The 15,441-nt window shown below is 31.6% G+C and overlaps 2 protein-coding genes across 6 annotated transcripts; one reads left to right on the top strand and one right to left on the bottom strand.

The window, feature by feature from the left end:
- Positions 1 to 1,254: 1,254 nt before the first annotated feature.
- Positions 1,255 to 9,693, top strand: LOC109339146 (hydroxymethylglutaryl-CoA lyase, mitochondrial-like). 5 transcript variants are annotated; one of them, XM_019576547.1, is made up of 9 exons: positions 1,255 to 1,386; positions 3,340 to 3,531; positions 4,119 to 4,326; positions 4,717 to 4,896; positions 5,506 to 5,586; positions 5,651 to 5,814; positions 7,278 to 7,414; positions 7,997 to 8,112; positions 9,052 to 9,291. In XM_019576547.1, exons 2-9 carry the CDS (start codon positions 3,365 to 3,367, stop codon positions 9,289 to 9,291), a joined length of 1,293 nt encoding a protein of 430 aa, XP_019432092.1. In that variant the 5' UTR covers positions 1,255 to 1,386; positions 3,340 to 3,364. The 5 variants fall into 5 exon arrangements, with proteins under 5 accessions (XP_019432092.1, XP_019432093.1, XP_019432091.1 ...); XM_019576548.1 differs by having other exon boundaries at positions 1,268 to 1,383; positions 3,339 to 3,531; XM_019576546.1 differs by having other exon boundaries at positions 1,276 to 1,458.
- Positions 9,694 to 10,944: 1,251 nt separating this feature from the next.
- Positions 10,945 to 14,379, bottom strand: LOC109339145 (lysine histidine transporter-like 5). Its single transcript, XM_019576545.1, has 8 exons — positions 14,362 to 14,379; positions 14,040 to 14,227; positions 12,938 to 13,321; positions 11,963 to 12,359; positions 11,689 to 11,794; positions 11,461 to 11,552; positions 11,304 to 11,372; positions 10,945 to 11,223 (listed from the first exon to the last, which is right to left on the bottom strand). Exons 1-8 carry the CDS (start codon positions 14,362 to 14,364, stop codon positions 11,125 to 11,127), a joined length of 1,338 nt encoding a protein of 445 aa, XP_019432090.1. The 5' UTR covers positions 14,365 to 14,379; the 3' UTR covers positions 10,945 to 11,124.
- Between the last annotated feature and the right edge of the window lie 1,062 nt (positions 14,380 to 15,441).

Here is a 15,441-nt window from a genome sequence, read left to right as displayed (position 1 = left end):
TTATCAAGAATAATATCATGTTGCATCAATTTATAGTAATAGTAGTATAAAATTAAGTTTAAAAGAAATTCTATATGTCAAAGTATAATCATCGTCTTAATATATGATTATTCTTTACTTTATTTTTTGTAGGAATGATATACTCATTATCAACATTTTCATTGTAAACTGATATTACTTGAATTTGGTTGTATGAAGTTTTTTATGATAAACAATTGTGCTACATTTTAATTTTGCTGTAAAAGTTAAAGCTAATTAAATATACAATTAAGAAAATAAAAGTGAAATCTAAATGACTTAAAGTTTATTCTACTTGATTTGATACATCACTTTGTTCATCTGCTTAAAAGCTCATTCTACAAAATATGACAAATAATATGATATTTCATTTTATAAAAGCATTATAATTTATAAATACTTATGTTATAAACATTACTCTAATTTTTTGTTCAAAGTTTATAACACAACTATTTATTATGTAATTTTATTATAAGTTCATAGTGTATATCATTATGCTGTTAAAATATATTCATTTAAGGCTTATTACCAAATCAAATATCCAAAAAAGAAAAAAAAAAGAAAAATGGATAGACCAAACTCATTCAAGTAAGCCGAACTTTAATATATGGTTTTAAAGCAATCTCACCAATCCAAACAAATATAAAAAAGTTTAAAATCTATACATTGACAGTTGTAAAGTTTTTTACATTATTAGCATATCGTCCACCGTTGATTTATATTACTTTATTTGAAAGTCAATAGTAGTTAACAAAACAATGTCGAATGATGTACTGACAGTATAAATACATTTACACTGTTAATATACACATTTAAATTCATATAAAAAAATACATAATGCGATAACAAAGCCATGTGAATTTAATATGATAATCAAATCATATGAATTTTTGAACTTTGAGAGGTGGCTCTCAAGTCTCAACTTTATTAAAAAGGTTTTGTAAGTTCAAATGGACGGCTGCAGCATGTTAAAAAGGTGTCAAGAGAAGTTATCCAACTTTTAAATGAAATTTTCACACTTTGGAGAGGAATGTGTGAAATCATCTAATCATTTATGAGAAAAATATACCCACATTATCAATATAAGAATTTTTTACACTATCGTAATATTATTTATTATTGATTTTTTTTTTAAAATAACTGAAATGAAGGAGTAATGTTGTGTATAAATCTGTTTACATTGCTCATCCTTTATTTCTAGGCCTTGGAAAAGAAATATTAAAAGGGTATTGAAAAAAAGATTCATTAACAACTTCCTTCTTATTATTGAACCATTTCACAACCAAACCAAACTACTATATTATAAACAGCTCCGCCAGATTCTCATCACACCACCCTCCTCTTCTTCTTCTTTTGTTTTTTTTGTGGGTAAATAACACAAAATTCGATATCTCCAATTTCTTGCACTAATCGTCTTTCTTCTTTTTGCTTCAGTTTCAGGTCCGTCTTTTTTTCCCAATTCTCTCTTTTCTTCTAAACTTGAGGGAATTTGGTTTTAATCAATTTCCATTTTGTGTTTTTTTTGTTTTTTTGTTGTTTCTTCATTCAATTTTGATTGTTTTAAATTTGATTTTTCTAGTTGGGGTGTAATAACGTATTGGTTTTATTCTACGTTTGGTCTATTTTTTATAAATAGAATAATATATGAAATTAAAAAGTGAAACATTTTACCATAGTAATATGTTTACCATAATTCATTGAAATAGTCGACTATAGAGTTAAGACTGTTTATATCTATCTTCCTTAGAGCTTACTAAGTTTTTTTTTTTTTTTTGAGTTGAGTTTTGAAGGGGAATGAAGAGAAATGGAAAACATCAAAAGTCATCTTACAAATGTATTTCATAGCTCCGAAACCTTCCATTTATCTTATTTCCCCTTTAAAATCCAACTAGCAAACGTGTGAGTTTCTATATGGTTAGACACTTTTTACATTTTACAAAACTTGTTTTATAAGGAACCGACCGAAACTGATACACAGGCTAAATGATGGAACCATGTAACTATCCATTTTACTTGAACTGAAGAGGCATTGTCTTCTGATTCATCCTGTGATGTTCAGTTGTCAAAGGCTACTTCACTGCTAAGTACTTGCCTTTAGCTGTATGTGGAATGAATTCTTTGTTTGATTTCTTAAACCATAGGACTTAATTACAATTTCAAAGTGTAAGAACAAACACAATTTAAAAATAAAAGAATAATGTAATTTTATGATATTAAACACAATATATGTGTTTATTAAGGTTTTATTGTTTTTTGGCTCTGTTTAATTCCTTATGGTTACACTTTCAATTGAGTTCCCAGGCCATGCTTTTAGCTATATTCCTGGTTTATGAAGTACTCCAAGTTATATTTATGTACTTATTTATTTTTAATGGAATTTCCTTTTTGTTTCTATTGAACAGAGCTTGCACTTTGCATTATTAATAGGTTACCTTATACAATCTTGGCAAGAAAACAATCTTGGGTAGTTTTATATATATCCTTTGCATTTGTTGAAACATTATTCTTTGAATCCGATTAAAGGAGATATATATTGAAAATCCTCAAGTTAAGTCTCCGGACTTTAACGGTCCATTTGTGAGTTGGGTTCTGGAGGGAAATGAAGGAAAATGGAAGGCGTTAAAGCCATGAAATACACCCGTGAGATGGTTCCGAAGCTTTCGCTTCATTCCCCTCCAAAATCCAATTCGCAAACGGACCCTAAAGTGATTGGTTTCACACTTTCATTTGTGAATTACTTTTGTGAATATGGCTATCCTTGTTTGAGTAAGCAGAAAATAGAGAGGTGCAAAATTTGGAATCAAAATCATTTCATGCTTGCCTGTTACTACAAAAATGTGGGAAGGTTGAAAGTGGAATGCAACTCATGACAACTTATGACCCTTTCTACCGAATGAAAATGATTTTGTTCCCCCTTCCAATCAACGAGGGTTGACTATCAAAACCTTTCTATTTGACTCCATTTTCACTCTCATAATCATTTCTACCTACTGAAACAATCTTAGACTGAGTCAAGTCTGGCTGATTATGTTGCTGACTTATCTTCAGCTGTGGAATTTTACTCTACTTCACCAGTTATTATAATATTACTCTGCGGGCAACAAATTTGTTTTGCAATTTTAACTGATTGTATCTGCTTATGATGTGACTACAGAATTATACTGAGCATAACTTGTCATTAGAATTTATTTTATGAAAATGAATAGGCATATAATATGCAGATGAAAATATGTCTTTCCTTATTACCTGCTGATAATGGTAACAAATAAGCTTAGACAAGTTATTTATGCAAAGTACTAACTTTCGCACATTTTTTGTCAGCTCCCTTCTACCCATCCACTTCACCATGTCTAGTTTGGAGGAGCCACTTAGTCTTGACAAATTGCCAAGCATGAGTACTATCAATAGAATTCAAAGGTTCTCGTCTGGTGCTTGTCGTCCCAGTGTAGATAATTTAGGAATGGGAGACTGCTGGATTGAAGGGCGAAGTTGCAGCACATCTAACAGCTGCAAGTGAGTCAAATGTTGCAATTGATTACAAATCAAACCCTTAAATGAATGATTTTATTTATTATTTAACGTGTTTTTGTCCTCATTTACATTCTAATCACTTGGTAGGAGTTTCGTGCATTGGGCTGCCATTTTTATTTTACATTCTAATCACTGCAACAACAACCAAGTCTTAGTTCCACTAGGTAGAGTCAGTTACATGAGACAAACAACGCCATATGCTCTATCGTAAACCATGTCAATTGACAAAACATTGATTTCTAAATATTTCTTAATCGTTTCGCCTATGGTTTTTCTTTGCCTCTCTCTGCCTTTAGAAATTGTCTAACCTCTATTTGATCTACTCTCCTTACTGAGGCTTCTAACGGTCTCCTCCACACATGCCCAAACCACCTGAGGCACAATTCTGCCATATTTTATATACTAGGAGCTACCCCAACTTTCTCCATAATGCATTCATTCTTAATCCTATTTTGTATAGTGTATCCACTAATCCAACACAACATTCTAATCGTTGTCATGATATATTATTTGACCCATTATCTTCCTACTATATCCATAACATATACTTAATCCTACATTTGGTGCAGTGAAAATAATGAAGAGTGCACCGTAGAGGCATTCCCATGGAAAAGGCAAACAAGAGGCATGTCCCGAGGTGATTCTTTCAGTCAAAAGACAATGACCATGGGAAGGAACTCGATGAAATTAGGAATGATTGATGATCCATTTAGCTCCTCAGATTACCAGGATAGTCCGAAATGCAATAGCAAAGAAATAAACAATATGGCATATAAGGTAATGCAATGGCTGCAGTGCTTACTGTTGAAGGTTTGCCCCATCCAGCACCTAAATAAGTTATTTATTGTTGTCTCTTTTTGTTTTGCCATTTTACAATGATGTTATAAATATCAAACTTCTTGTAGTCAGTTTATTTTATCATACACAAGCTGCATTACTTTCTGTTGAATGTTTTCCACCTCCAGCTACTTGATTAGTTATCTATGTGGTGCCTCTTTTTGCATTAATATTTTCTAACGATGTTATAAATTTTAAGCATCCTGTAGTTGGTTCATTTTATTTTTATCATATTTATTTGCTTGCTATGCAACATATAGTTTTTATGTTGACACTTGACATATCAGCACACTTTACTATCGCTACAAAATCTAACATTCGATAATGCAGTTTATGAAAGGTATACCAAAGTTTGTAAAGATAGTAGAAGTTGGTCCAAGAGATGGATTACAAAATGAGAAGAACATTGTACCAACGTCTGTCAAGATTGAATTGATTCATAGACTAGCATCTTCTGGGTTATCTGTTATTGAGGCTACTAGTTTTGTGTCTCCCAAATGGATCCCTCAGGTATAATTGCTTTACCTTATTTGTTGTAACCTAATATTAGATTATAATGTCCCATTTCTCCAAGGTGCATATATATATAGTCCACGAGTTCTCAATCCATGTAATGATGTAAATTAAAACAAAAGTCATCCCTCCCACACTCTATTTGTGAGGTAACTGTAGGAATATTAGATTCTCGCCCTTTTTTATTTCCCTCAAAATTCATTTCCCTCATAATCACCCAATCCAAACAAGCCCATACCGGTTTGGTGCACAGTTTTAGTCTATCTTTCCATTTGCAAATATATCATGGTTGATGATTAGTTGGATACTATCCACAACTTTACTACTGATTTTTCTTAAAAAACCATTCCTTCCACACTCTATTTTTGAGCTAAACAAAGGAATATTAGTGTCTCACCCTTTTTCCTTTCAGATCTACATTCATTTCCCTCAAAATCTCCCAATCCAAACAAACCATACCAATTTGGTGCATGGTTTTAGTCTATCTGTTTATTAAGAAAAATGTGACAATTGATGAGTACTAGTTGATTACCTTTTTCAACCAACTTATTCCAGTATGATTTGAGTGTTTCCAGCTCGACTCCATTATTTTTCTTTGCCTTTCAGTTGGCTGATGCAAAGGATGTAATGAAAGCAGTTCAGAACTTGGATGGAATCAGATTGCCAGTTCTGACTCCTAATTTGAAGGTGCATATATCTTGAATAACCATAAATTGACAGTTATGTTCAAATCTGACCTTTAAATTTTTAGGGTTTTGACGCTGCCGTGGCAGCTGGTGCTAGAGAAATAGCTGTTTTTGCATCAGCTTCTGAATCATTTTCAAAATCAAACATTAACTGTAGTATTGAGGAGAGTCTTGCCCGCTATCGAGCTGTTACTCGTGCTGCTAATGAGCTCTCAATCCCTGTTAGAGGGTATGCCTTTTGTTTTCTTTTTCGTTATTCTTACCATCCATCAAATACTGTCTGCCTTAATATATTACTAATAAATGTGCAGTTATTCCACACAGAAAGTGCCAATATATTTTACTTTTGAGACCGATGTGTTATGAAGGTTTTGCATTTGTTGCCTTGAAATTTCTTTGTTTTGAGTAGTACCTGTTAAATTTGGTGAACAAGTTATCTTATATTGATGAATTTTGTACATGACCTGTTTCATGGCATCTATTTCTGTATTTTCGCAGTGTTTATATTTTGAGATTTAGACATAGTAAGTCACTTGTATATCCCTAGTAATTGGGACAAGTGTGGACATTGCCCAAACCTACTTTACATTGTGCCAAACTTTTAATTTCATTATTAAGAATGGGGGCAGCAAGGATTGAAATCAAGACCTAGGATTGGAATTTTATCTTTTAATAGAAGTTACCACATTAAATTCCCTATTCCTTACTGGTAAAGATAGTACTGTGTAATCAGTTTTCTATATTGCATTCTATTGCTGATTTTCTTTCAAACCAGTTGCAGAAACAAGATATATGTTTCAGTGGAGAAAAGTTAAAAAATAATAGAATTTACATTTTAACATATAACATGTTAATTGACCAGGTATGATAGATATATAGACTGGTACTAAATATCGATAGATAAACAATTTCACATAAATAAAAGAAAACAATAGTATTTGTTGAAATTAATGTTACATGCTCCAAATATTAAATGATTTTTATATAAATAATAGGCATATATTGTTGTTAGAGAATAGGGTAGAAAGTAGATAATTTTTTTATTTATTTGATGATTAGAAATCAATTAAAATAATGGCAAGTACAAAACAAGATATTTTACTCAAATAAGATGAACAGAAGATCATAAAAGTTTTAGCATCCTATATGTGATTATTTAGTTGTGTTTACCTAATCACTCCTAGACATCACTGAATAGCTGAGTGCAGAAAAAAGTCTAAATTTTTGTTAAATACTCAGCTAACTCGCACATGCACACGTCTTAAGAATTAAAAATAAGCAGCATTGGAAGAATTCGTAAAACTTTGATTATAAAAAGAAGGGAAGGGAAAGTTAAAATTTCACATGCTTTAAAGGAGAAGTTGTTCTTCCTTCCTCCACCATTGATGGTGGCACTATTGCCACTTGAACATCTCATTTCTTCCTAATTATTACTTCTTTTGCTATTGCATATGATCCTAGATCCTATGAAATATCTCTCATAATCAGTACATTTATATTCATATTGCTGTCCAGAAATTATTTCTGGAAAATAAGTTAATTTTTGGTACCCTTCTTGGTATGTTTAAAAGGTTCCCAGGTCAAGGACTAATAATAGTTAGACATGTGAAAGTCAAGTTTATGTTGATATTGTGAATTTTTATTCACTGCGAAGTTCTGTCCAATCAGTTTCTCTGTATTGAAATTTCATAGGTATGTATCATGTGTTGTTGGATGTCCAGTGGAGGGACAAATCTCTCCTTCAAAAGTGGCATATGTGGCTAAAGAACTATATGACATGGGTTGCTTTGAAATCTCTCTTGGTGACACAATTGGAGTGGGCACACCAGGTAATGAGTGCGATGACACTTGATTTTTGTTATTTTAGAAGTGCCATTCATGTCTGATCCAATAGTTGTGAATTACTCTTACATTGTGATAGACAAGGTGCTCTATTGTTGTTTGTAAAATTTTGGAAACTCACCGAATTGGAGGCATCTAATATCTCTTTTGTACTTCTTGATTACTCAGCAACCTGTTTACTTTACAATAACAACCCAGTCTTAGTCCCACTAGGTGGGGTATTATGTTTACTTTAGTTTGAACTTATTCTTGAGTTATTCCCGACTACTTTTTAATTAATTTTGTTTAATATCTCATTAAAGTTTTCTTTGCTTAATAACAGACTAAAAGTTGGTCAGTTCTTTTAACTATTTCAAGGGTAAGACTGCATACATCTATCCTCCATCGGCTCCACTAGGTGGGACCCTCATGCACTGGCCGCCCTTTTTTCTTTGAATTTTTGTGGGATGAATGTCAAACTGTGTTTTGCCACTTAATCTTGAATATGTGTATTCTTTCTGAGAATTTTCTATTGGTTCCTTGATTATGATCAAACTTATATTGTTTTCTGTTCATTCTGGTGTGTTCAGGAACTGTAGTTCCTATGCTTCTGGCCGTAATGGCTGTTGTACCAGCGGAGAAGCTTGCTGTCCACTTCCATGATACTTATGGGCAATCCCTTCCAAATATTCTTGTGTCCCTCCAAGTAAGTGAATTAACTATAGCTTGGACTTTTAATTTGCATGTGTATTTTAGTTTAGAGCTTATTGAGCTTGCCTCTTCTACATATGCAATAAAAGTTGTAATTGGTGCACCAACCATTGATGAAACTTAATTAATGGAGGTTACTTTGCTATCCATGATTTCATCTTAGAATTAAATGTATGTTACCTTTGATAATTTCATTCAAGATGTTATTAGAGTTCTTGTAAAAACTTGTCATATTGAAATACTACGAAATTCCCAATAACTTTTATATGAAAATGAATATGATTGATGTATATAAGTTATAATGTTGACCATTTCGGTATCCCTGGCTAGTTTTACATGAAAAGTTACCTTTAGCAACTATTAACCTCTCAACCTAAGGTTCAAAAGGTGTTACCATAACTTCTACTTGATACATTCAAGGAAGAAACCATGTGGAATTGGATTGCTTTCTATCTCATACTTGGACAATGATACGTGCCTCACTTTTGAAATATTTTCATTTCATTGGTATACTTGAAGTAATACTTATCTGAGTCCACTGTGAAATGATCCTAGGGTATAGATTGATGAACTGATTAATGTGCCTTGTTTTATTCTCTTTGATTTCCCCCTTTTATTGGAATTAAAATATCACACTCTTTAACCCTCATGTCTAGTTTTGTTCTATACTTCTATTTATACAAGTATGCCTAACATAGAGCAGAATCTGTATGTCTTGTTCTGTCCTCTTCTAGCACATCCATCAAGCACAACCTTATTTCCCCGACTTAGAGTTTAGATACAACAACCAAGCCTTTTTTCCACTAGGTAGAGTCAGCTACATGAATTGAATGACGCCATAATGTTGTATCATAAACTTGACCGTTGTTTTTTTATGTTTTGCCATTCCGACATTCATTAATAGATGTTGCTATTTTTTTTTAAATCTAAACAGATGGGGATTAGTGCAGTGGATTCTTCTGTTTCTGGTCTAGGTGGGTGTCCATATGCTAAGGGAGCTTCAGGAAATGTGGCTACTGAAGATGTTGTGTACATGCTGAATGGGCTTGGTGTGAAAACCAATGTTGATATTGGAAAGCTTATGTTAGCTGGGGACTTCATCAACAAACATTTGAGGCGCCCCTCTGGTTCAAAGACTGCTGTTGCCCTTACAGCGGACGCCTCTAAGATATGAACAAGCAAAGGGACGGATTTTTGAAGACACTTCAAGGGGTTGAATATATAAATATATATAGTAAATATTTTATCATAGAAAACATTACTACAGGTATATACTTAAATTTAGAGGTTGAGTTTTGGGCGCAACGGTTAGGTTGTTTGCCTTATGGCCTAGAGATCATGTTTTCAAATTCTGAAAACAACCTCTTTGCTTATATGGTTAAGATTGTTTAATTCCACCCCATATACTCACCTGGTGGAAGTCTTGTGTACTAGACTGCTTTTATATATAATTAAGTTTACAATATATATGAGGAGAGGGGGTCAACACCATATATACCCCCTCTTAAATCTGTCCCTGATATGTACTGTACCTAGAAGTTTCACCAATAATGGAGTGCATGCTTCTCATTAGTTATTGATTTTTTATCCTAATTTATTTTTCTTGTCTCGGTCATCATATACTCTGCTTGATTTTTACTTAGGCTATGGCTCTATTTTATGCCAGAAAAAACTTATGGGTTGTAAAATGGGTAGTTTATTATAATGGATATGATCTGTTAAAAATATGTATTAAAAGAATCCAATTCATCTATCATTCAATGAAAACAATCTAATTTTGGCTCGTTGGCTTCATCTCAATTGTTGCTGGACATTTTGTTGGAGTATTTATTAATAGGTTATTATATTGGTTAGAGTACTTTTATAATGATATAGTAATTTAATCAATAATTCACTAATTAAACTATTATTAGTTAAGTTATCTATGTTATAAAAATATAATAATTTTATAGACATAAATATTATTATTTATAATGTATAACTCAATTATTGAAATGAATCAATAATTAGTCATATTACAAACTATTGAATCATTTGTGTTATTTTAAAAAACATTGAAATGAATTAATGGTTGACTATGTACAATGTGATTTGATTGATATTTTCTAGTTTTAATGAGTTTAATTGAATGATAATTGTCATAACATATGATATAAGGATTAGTTTTTAACAAGGTATTTATAACCATGTCCAAAACTACAATGTATTGAGTTCACAATTTTTTTCAATTTTCTAGGAAAACAATTAATATGAACATACAAGACCTAACTATAATTCTCCCTTGAACTTAGATGGTTACAATCAAAATCTTTCATTATATCTAAGGTTATTGATACTTATTTTGTGATATTAGGCAAGTTTGCATATTCCATTGCCTTTCACGTTACTTATTTGCTATGAACAAAATCTTTCATGCATCATTGGTCACTACATATATCTTCTTGAGTGAAAAACATCTTAGCTCTTGCATTAGTAAAAGTTAACCTTCTCACTTTTCATAAATATGTAAGAATTATTTATATGGTCCAAGACCTTTTAACCTTGTTCTGTGTTGATAGAACCAGTTTTAGATTATTGTTTGTTTTTTAGTTTTTATCCATTGTGCAAAGATCATGACATTTTGTCATCAAAATTTCATTTTCTCATCCGTATCTACTTTGAAAGTCATGCATATTTAAAAGGGAATACTCTATACATGCAAAATTATCTAATATAAAAAATCATAAAAAAATTGTGATTATATCAATTAAATTTGAAAAGGCAGAATACACTTTCAATAGGAGTTCCCTATTGGTAAATTCTACATATCAAATAATTCGTACCACACTCTAGGAATATAGAATCTTCAAAAAAATATTTACAAATTGATAATAATTTCACATCAAAAATTCATGTGAAATATACTAGACCAATGGAAAAAACTTTGGTGAACTCTATGGAAGAGCTATGAAAGCTGACAAAAACAAAATACATTGATATAAAATAGCTAAGAATATGAATCTTCTAATCAAGAAAACATCTTGTAAGTCTTTGCAGAAACAATAATTGTTCGTATTCCTCCGATAGGTGCGAGAGTTGCTATCAAAATGCCAACTATCGAACAAAACTGTAAGTAAAAAAACTCAATAACTTAAAATATATAAATTGATTGCTATAAATAATATTATTTTGAATCATGAAAATTACCACTGATGCAATCCAATGGAAGCTCCACCTTTTTGGTTTTTTAGCTCCGATCCATAATATACAAGGGATCTGCATGTATTACATATTTTAAACTTAATAATAACATACTTCCTTGTATACTTAAAATTGGATAATTATATTAATTATTAGTACTTACGATATATGATGTTGATGCAAATGCTAGTCCTCCAAAGAAACCTAACAATCCTCCGAAAAATGGAATACATATAGCGACAAATCCTACTATAACTACATAAAAAACGAAGTATGTTATTATTAGAAAATATGTAATTCAAATAATTTACAATATCATTCCTGAACCAAATTACATTAGCACTTGTAAATAAGTAAAAATCAAAAAATAAATACTCCTCGTAGCTCTTACCAACATATGTACTTCGAGCAATGATTCTTAGAGTCCTTGAAGGGTTAAAGTTCCACTTTTGTACCAAATTTGATTCAATTGTATCAAACACAGGCATTGCAAAGACCTTTAACAATAAAAAATATTATTATTTAATTTTAATATTGTCACTGATTTATTTTGTATCTCATGTATGTTGTTAATTACAATTTGTTAAATCTTACATTGATGACATGTGAAATCACACACAGAAATAAATCACACACTAAGGACCTCTGTACATATATATTTGTACCTGGAAGCTTCCAATAACATGAATGAATACCATGAAATTAGCAACAGCAATAAGCCAATTAGGGTGTTCAAGCGAGATAAGGACATCATCTTCCACATAATTTCCAAATGCCCAAAAACCAGATATTGCTACCGAAAGATAGCAAAGAATGACTACCGTGTATGCAACCATCACACCTCTCCACATTAGTTTCTTGGAAGGTATTTCTGGAGTTGAGGGTAATGTAGCTTGAATTTCCAAAACCACACTATGTCCAGCAAAAGCAAATGCTATGGTTCCAAGTGCATTGAAAATATCAAATATTTTCCCAGGAAGTGTATGAGATCGAAGTCCATAATGATGTGGATGATGTTCAGTCCCCTTCACAATTGAAGTGCAAAATGCCACCATGGAATAGCTGCAAGTAATTTAATCACACATTAGACTATGCACTATATATATATATATAAAAGAGTAATTAGTATTTGCTCTACCAATACTTAAATCTTTTCATACCACCATATTTTTTTTTTTTTATGTTTATCAAACATCTTTTCATACCAACATGTTTCAATCGTAATAATGAGGTGTTATTCTAGTAATATATGACAGAATCGTCAAATGTTAAAAATTTAATCCTTGAAAGCGATATTCATTAGGAGTGCGACCACATATTCACTTTTTTTCCTTTGAAAGTAACAAAATCTTATCTTTTAAAATAAATTTTGACCCATTTATCTTTTTTAAAAGTTGGAACGACATTCTCTACTTAGTTAAGAGAATCAAAATCTTACTACTTGGAGCATATAGGCTGGTTGGTACATGTTTTTTTAGATGAACTTATCTACAATGGATGGTATAATTTCATCTTATCAACATACATATATTTTTAAAATATATGTAGACAAAGAAGATAAAAGTCCTATATCAAATAAGATAGTCAAAATGTGATGTACAGAAAATAGAATTCATAGCAATATGACTATAAAACCTTACCAAACAGACATCACTGCAGCCAACAAAGAAACTCCTTTCAAAGTATTGAAGTTAGGAGTTTGTGAGAGCAATAATTGCAAGACTACAAAAACAAGTATATAATATGTCTGTCTAATATCACTCATGTTTGAACTTAGCAGAGCAAAGAATTTCTTGAGTGATTTCCCACCAGTGACACAATACACTATAGTTGAGGCCACTTGAACAGTTAATTGCTGTGGCATTACCATCCAGAACCCAAGTTTGGGCCCAAAAACATGCTCTCCTAGATCAAAATACCTATCAAATCTCCTCCCTGGAACCATTTCATGCATTTCAACAAGTTGCCACAGTGAATAAAATGTGACAACCCATGACAATACTATTGCCAAAACACCTGGAACCCTACAAATCAAACCATAAGCGAATGTGTCAACACTAAAGTTTCCAACAAAATGCACCCATTAAAGATATATAAGTATATATTTAGTTATGATATTTTTTACATCTAAACAAATCAATATATATGAGTCCGGCACATCCATAAAGTCATTGCTCATTGTTTCACAGGTTTAAATAATGCAAACAGTATATGCACCTACTCTGTCAAAAACCCTATAAATTGAAACATAGTACATTTTGCCATCATTTTTATCTAAAAACAAATCAGTAGGGGACATCATTTGGTGTCTAATCTCTTGCCTGATGCTGACAAATAAATAAACATGCGATTTTAATATGAATTTTTTTTTGTACTGACAAATTGAACCATCACAATAAGAGAATTTGACAAAAGCATGGCAAAAGTAAGAGAGAAAAAGGATGAAAATCATTTTGGATAAATTAATTTAGTAGAGTATAAAAATATAATGTAAGTGTTCAAAACAGTCATTCAAACACCACGTATTTGCATTTGCACGTATTTGTCTAGTAATGTAAAACCCATGTTAAATTCTCAGAAACATCAAAAGGTTACTGTTTTAATTTCTAGGAGTGAAATTTGTTAAGAGAGACGGATACGAACCCCAACAAAGATTATTTCCTTATCCAGGGGTGACGAGATACCATGAGTAGTAGTACAAAAAACAGTTATACAAATAACAAAATTCATTTAATTACATACCATCCAAGCTGGGCTATAGCAAATGGCAGACCAAGAACTCCAGCACCAACCATAGCTGTGACATTGTGAAAAGTTGAATACCACCATTTTGCTTTCCTAGATGCAGTAATTGGCAACCAACTTTCCAGTTTTTTTTGCTCACTAGCTGTCCTTGTTTGTCCTGATCCATTCACATTGGTACACTCTTCCTGAAACCATAATTTACATTAATGCATGTTGAAAATTAATGTAACATTATGATGAATCATTGAATGACATAAATTAAGGTTAATGCGACTATAGTAGTAGAAGAATAAATAAGAATAGAATGATGGGAATATACCATTTCTCTTAAGGGTTGAATGTTCTCTATAACTCTATAGCAAGGTTTCTTCAAATGATAGAAAATGAACTTTGTTTGTTAAGATTTCCGCAATTTAAAGATTCTGATTAGTTGCAAAATGCTGAATTAGTCACAGGTTCCGAGGCTTAAGGAAATAAAAGGTTTAGGTAAAATAATAGAATAACAGATAATTTTAATCGATGTGTAATTCATATATATTATTGTTAATATAAGAAAAATGTGTATTGCCAAATGGCCACATTATAATGGAAATGCACTATCAGAAAATTGAGGAGTTTCTCTTTGAAGCACATACTATTTTAACGTGTAAGTAGGAGTTATTGAAGAGGAACAACTTAACTCTTCGCATAAAGAAAAAAAAATAGTCACATTCAAGATCTTGGAGATGTAGCAGATCCTATAATGAGGGTTGGTGTGAAAGAAATATATGGAAAACATTGGTTAATGAATCATTCAAAATTCCCTACTTCGCCTTGTAATGAAACACGTTTTATCTTCAATTAAAAACACACATTTTGTTAATTATTCTTTTGAATTATGTGTTATTATTATTATTTGTGTTAACTGAGTTACCATTTTCTTGTTGACAGTAACCATGTTGATATATTAAACTAATACTACTAATAAAGTGTTTTAGTCTAGTGATGTAAGGTGTCGTTATAGATTTTTAGGATAACCAAAATGGTAAGAGTTTGATTATTCACACAATTATTTGTTTTTGTTTATTTCCCATAGGTATCATCGCACTATAGACAATCCTGTCCGAGCCGTGAAAATACTCACGTATGATGGGCTAACTCTCTCGGAGGGTATTTTTTCATTGACAATACTCGAAAGGATAATCAAACATGTATCACTTGAACCAACACATGTTGGTACACAATTATCCTTTTGCGTGCACTAAATGAGAAGTGTAACATTTATGTATCGGCCGTGTAAAGAGATTTATACACATTCAATATCATCCACAATTCCTTTGTATTACTTAATTTAAGAGTTCATTGTGATTAAACATGAAAAATGAATGGTGTATAATACATTGAAAATATTATATATATA

This window comes from Lupinus angustifolius, unplaced genomic scaffold (genome assembly GCF_001865875.1).
Source record: "Lupinus angustifolius cultivar Tanjil unplaced genomic scaffold, LupAngTanjil_v1.0 Scaffold_58_70, whole genome shotgun sequence".
NCBI lineage: Eukaryota > Viridiplantae > Streptophyta > Magnoliopsida > Fabales > Fabaceae > Lupinus > Lupinus angustifolius.
The sequence above is the reverse complement of the archived record's forward strand: the minus strand, read 5'-3'. Positions and strand labels throughout refer to the sequence as shown.

Coding starts and splice junctions, on each gene's coding strand:
- LOC109339146 (XM_019576550.1), top strand. CDS start 3,365: ATGTCTAGTTTGGAGGAGCCACTTAGTCTTGACAAATTGCCAAGCATG. Junction 4,897..5,505: donor CTCCCAAATGGATCCCTCAG/GTATAATTGCTT, acceptor TTTGCCTTTCAG/TTGGCTGATGCAAAGGATGT. Junction 5,587..5,650: donor TTCTGACTCCTAATTTGAAG/GTGCATATATCT, acceptor TTAAATTTTTAG/GGTTTTGACGCTGCCGTGGC.
- LOC109339145 (XM_019576545.1), bottom strand. Junction 11,795..11,962: donor ATGTTATTGGAAGCTTCCAG/GTACAAATATAT, acceptor TTATTGTTAAAG/GTCTTTGCAATGCCTGTGTT. Junction 11,373..11,460: donor TTGCATCAACATCATATATC/GTAAGTACTAAT, acceptor TAATACATGCAG/ATCCCTTGTATATTATGGAT.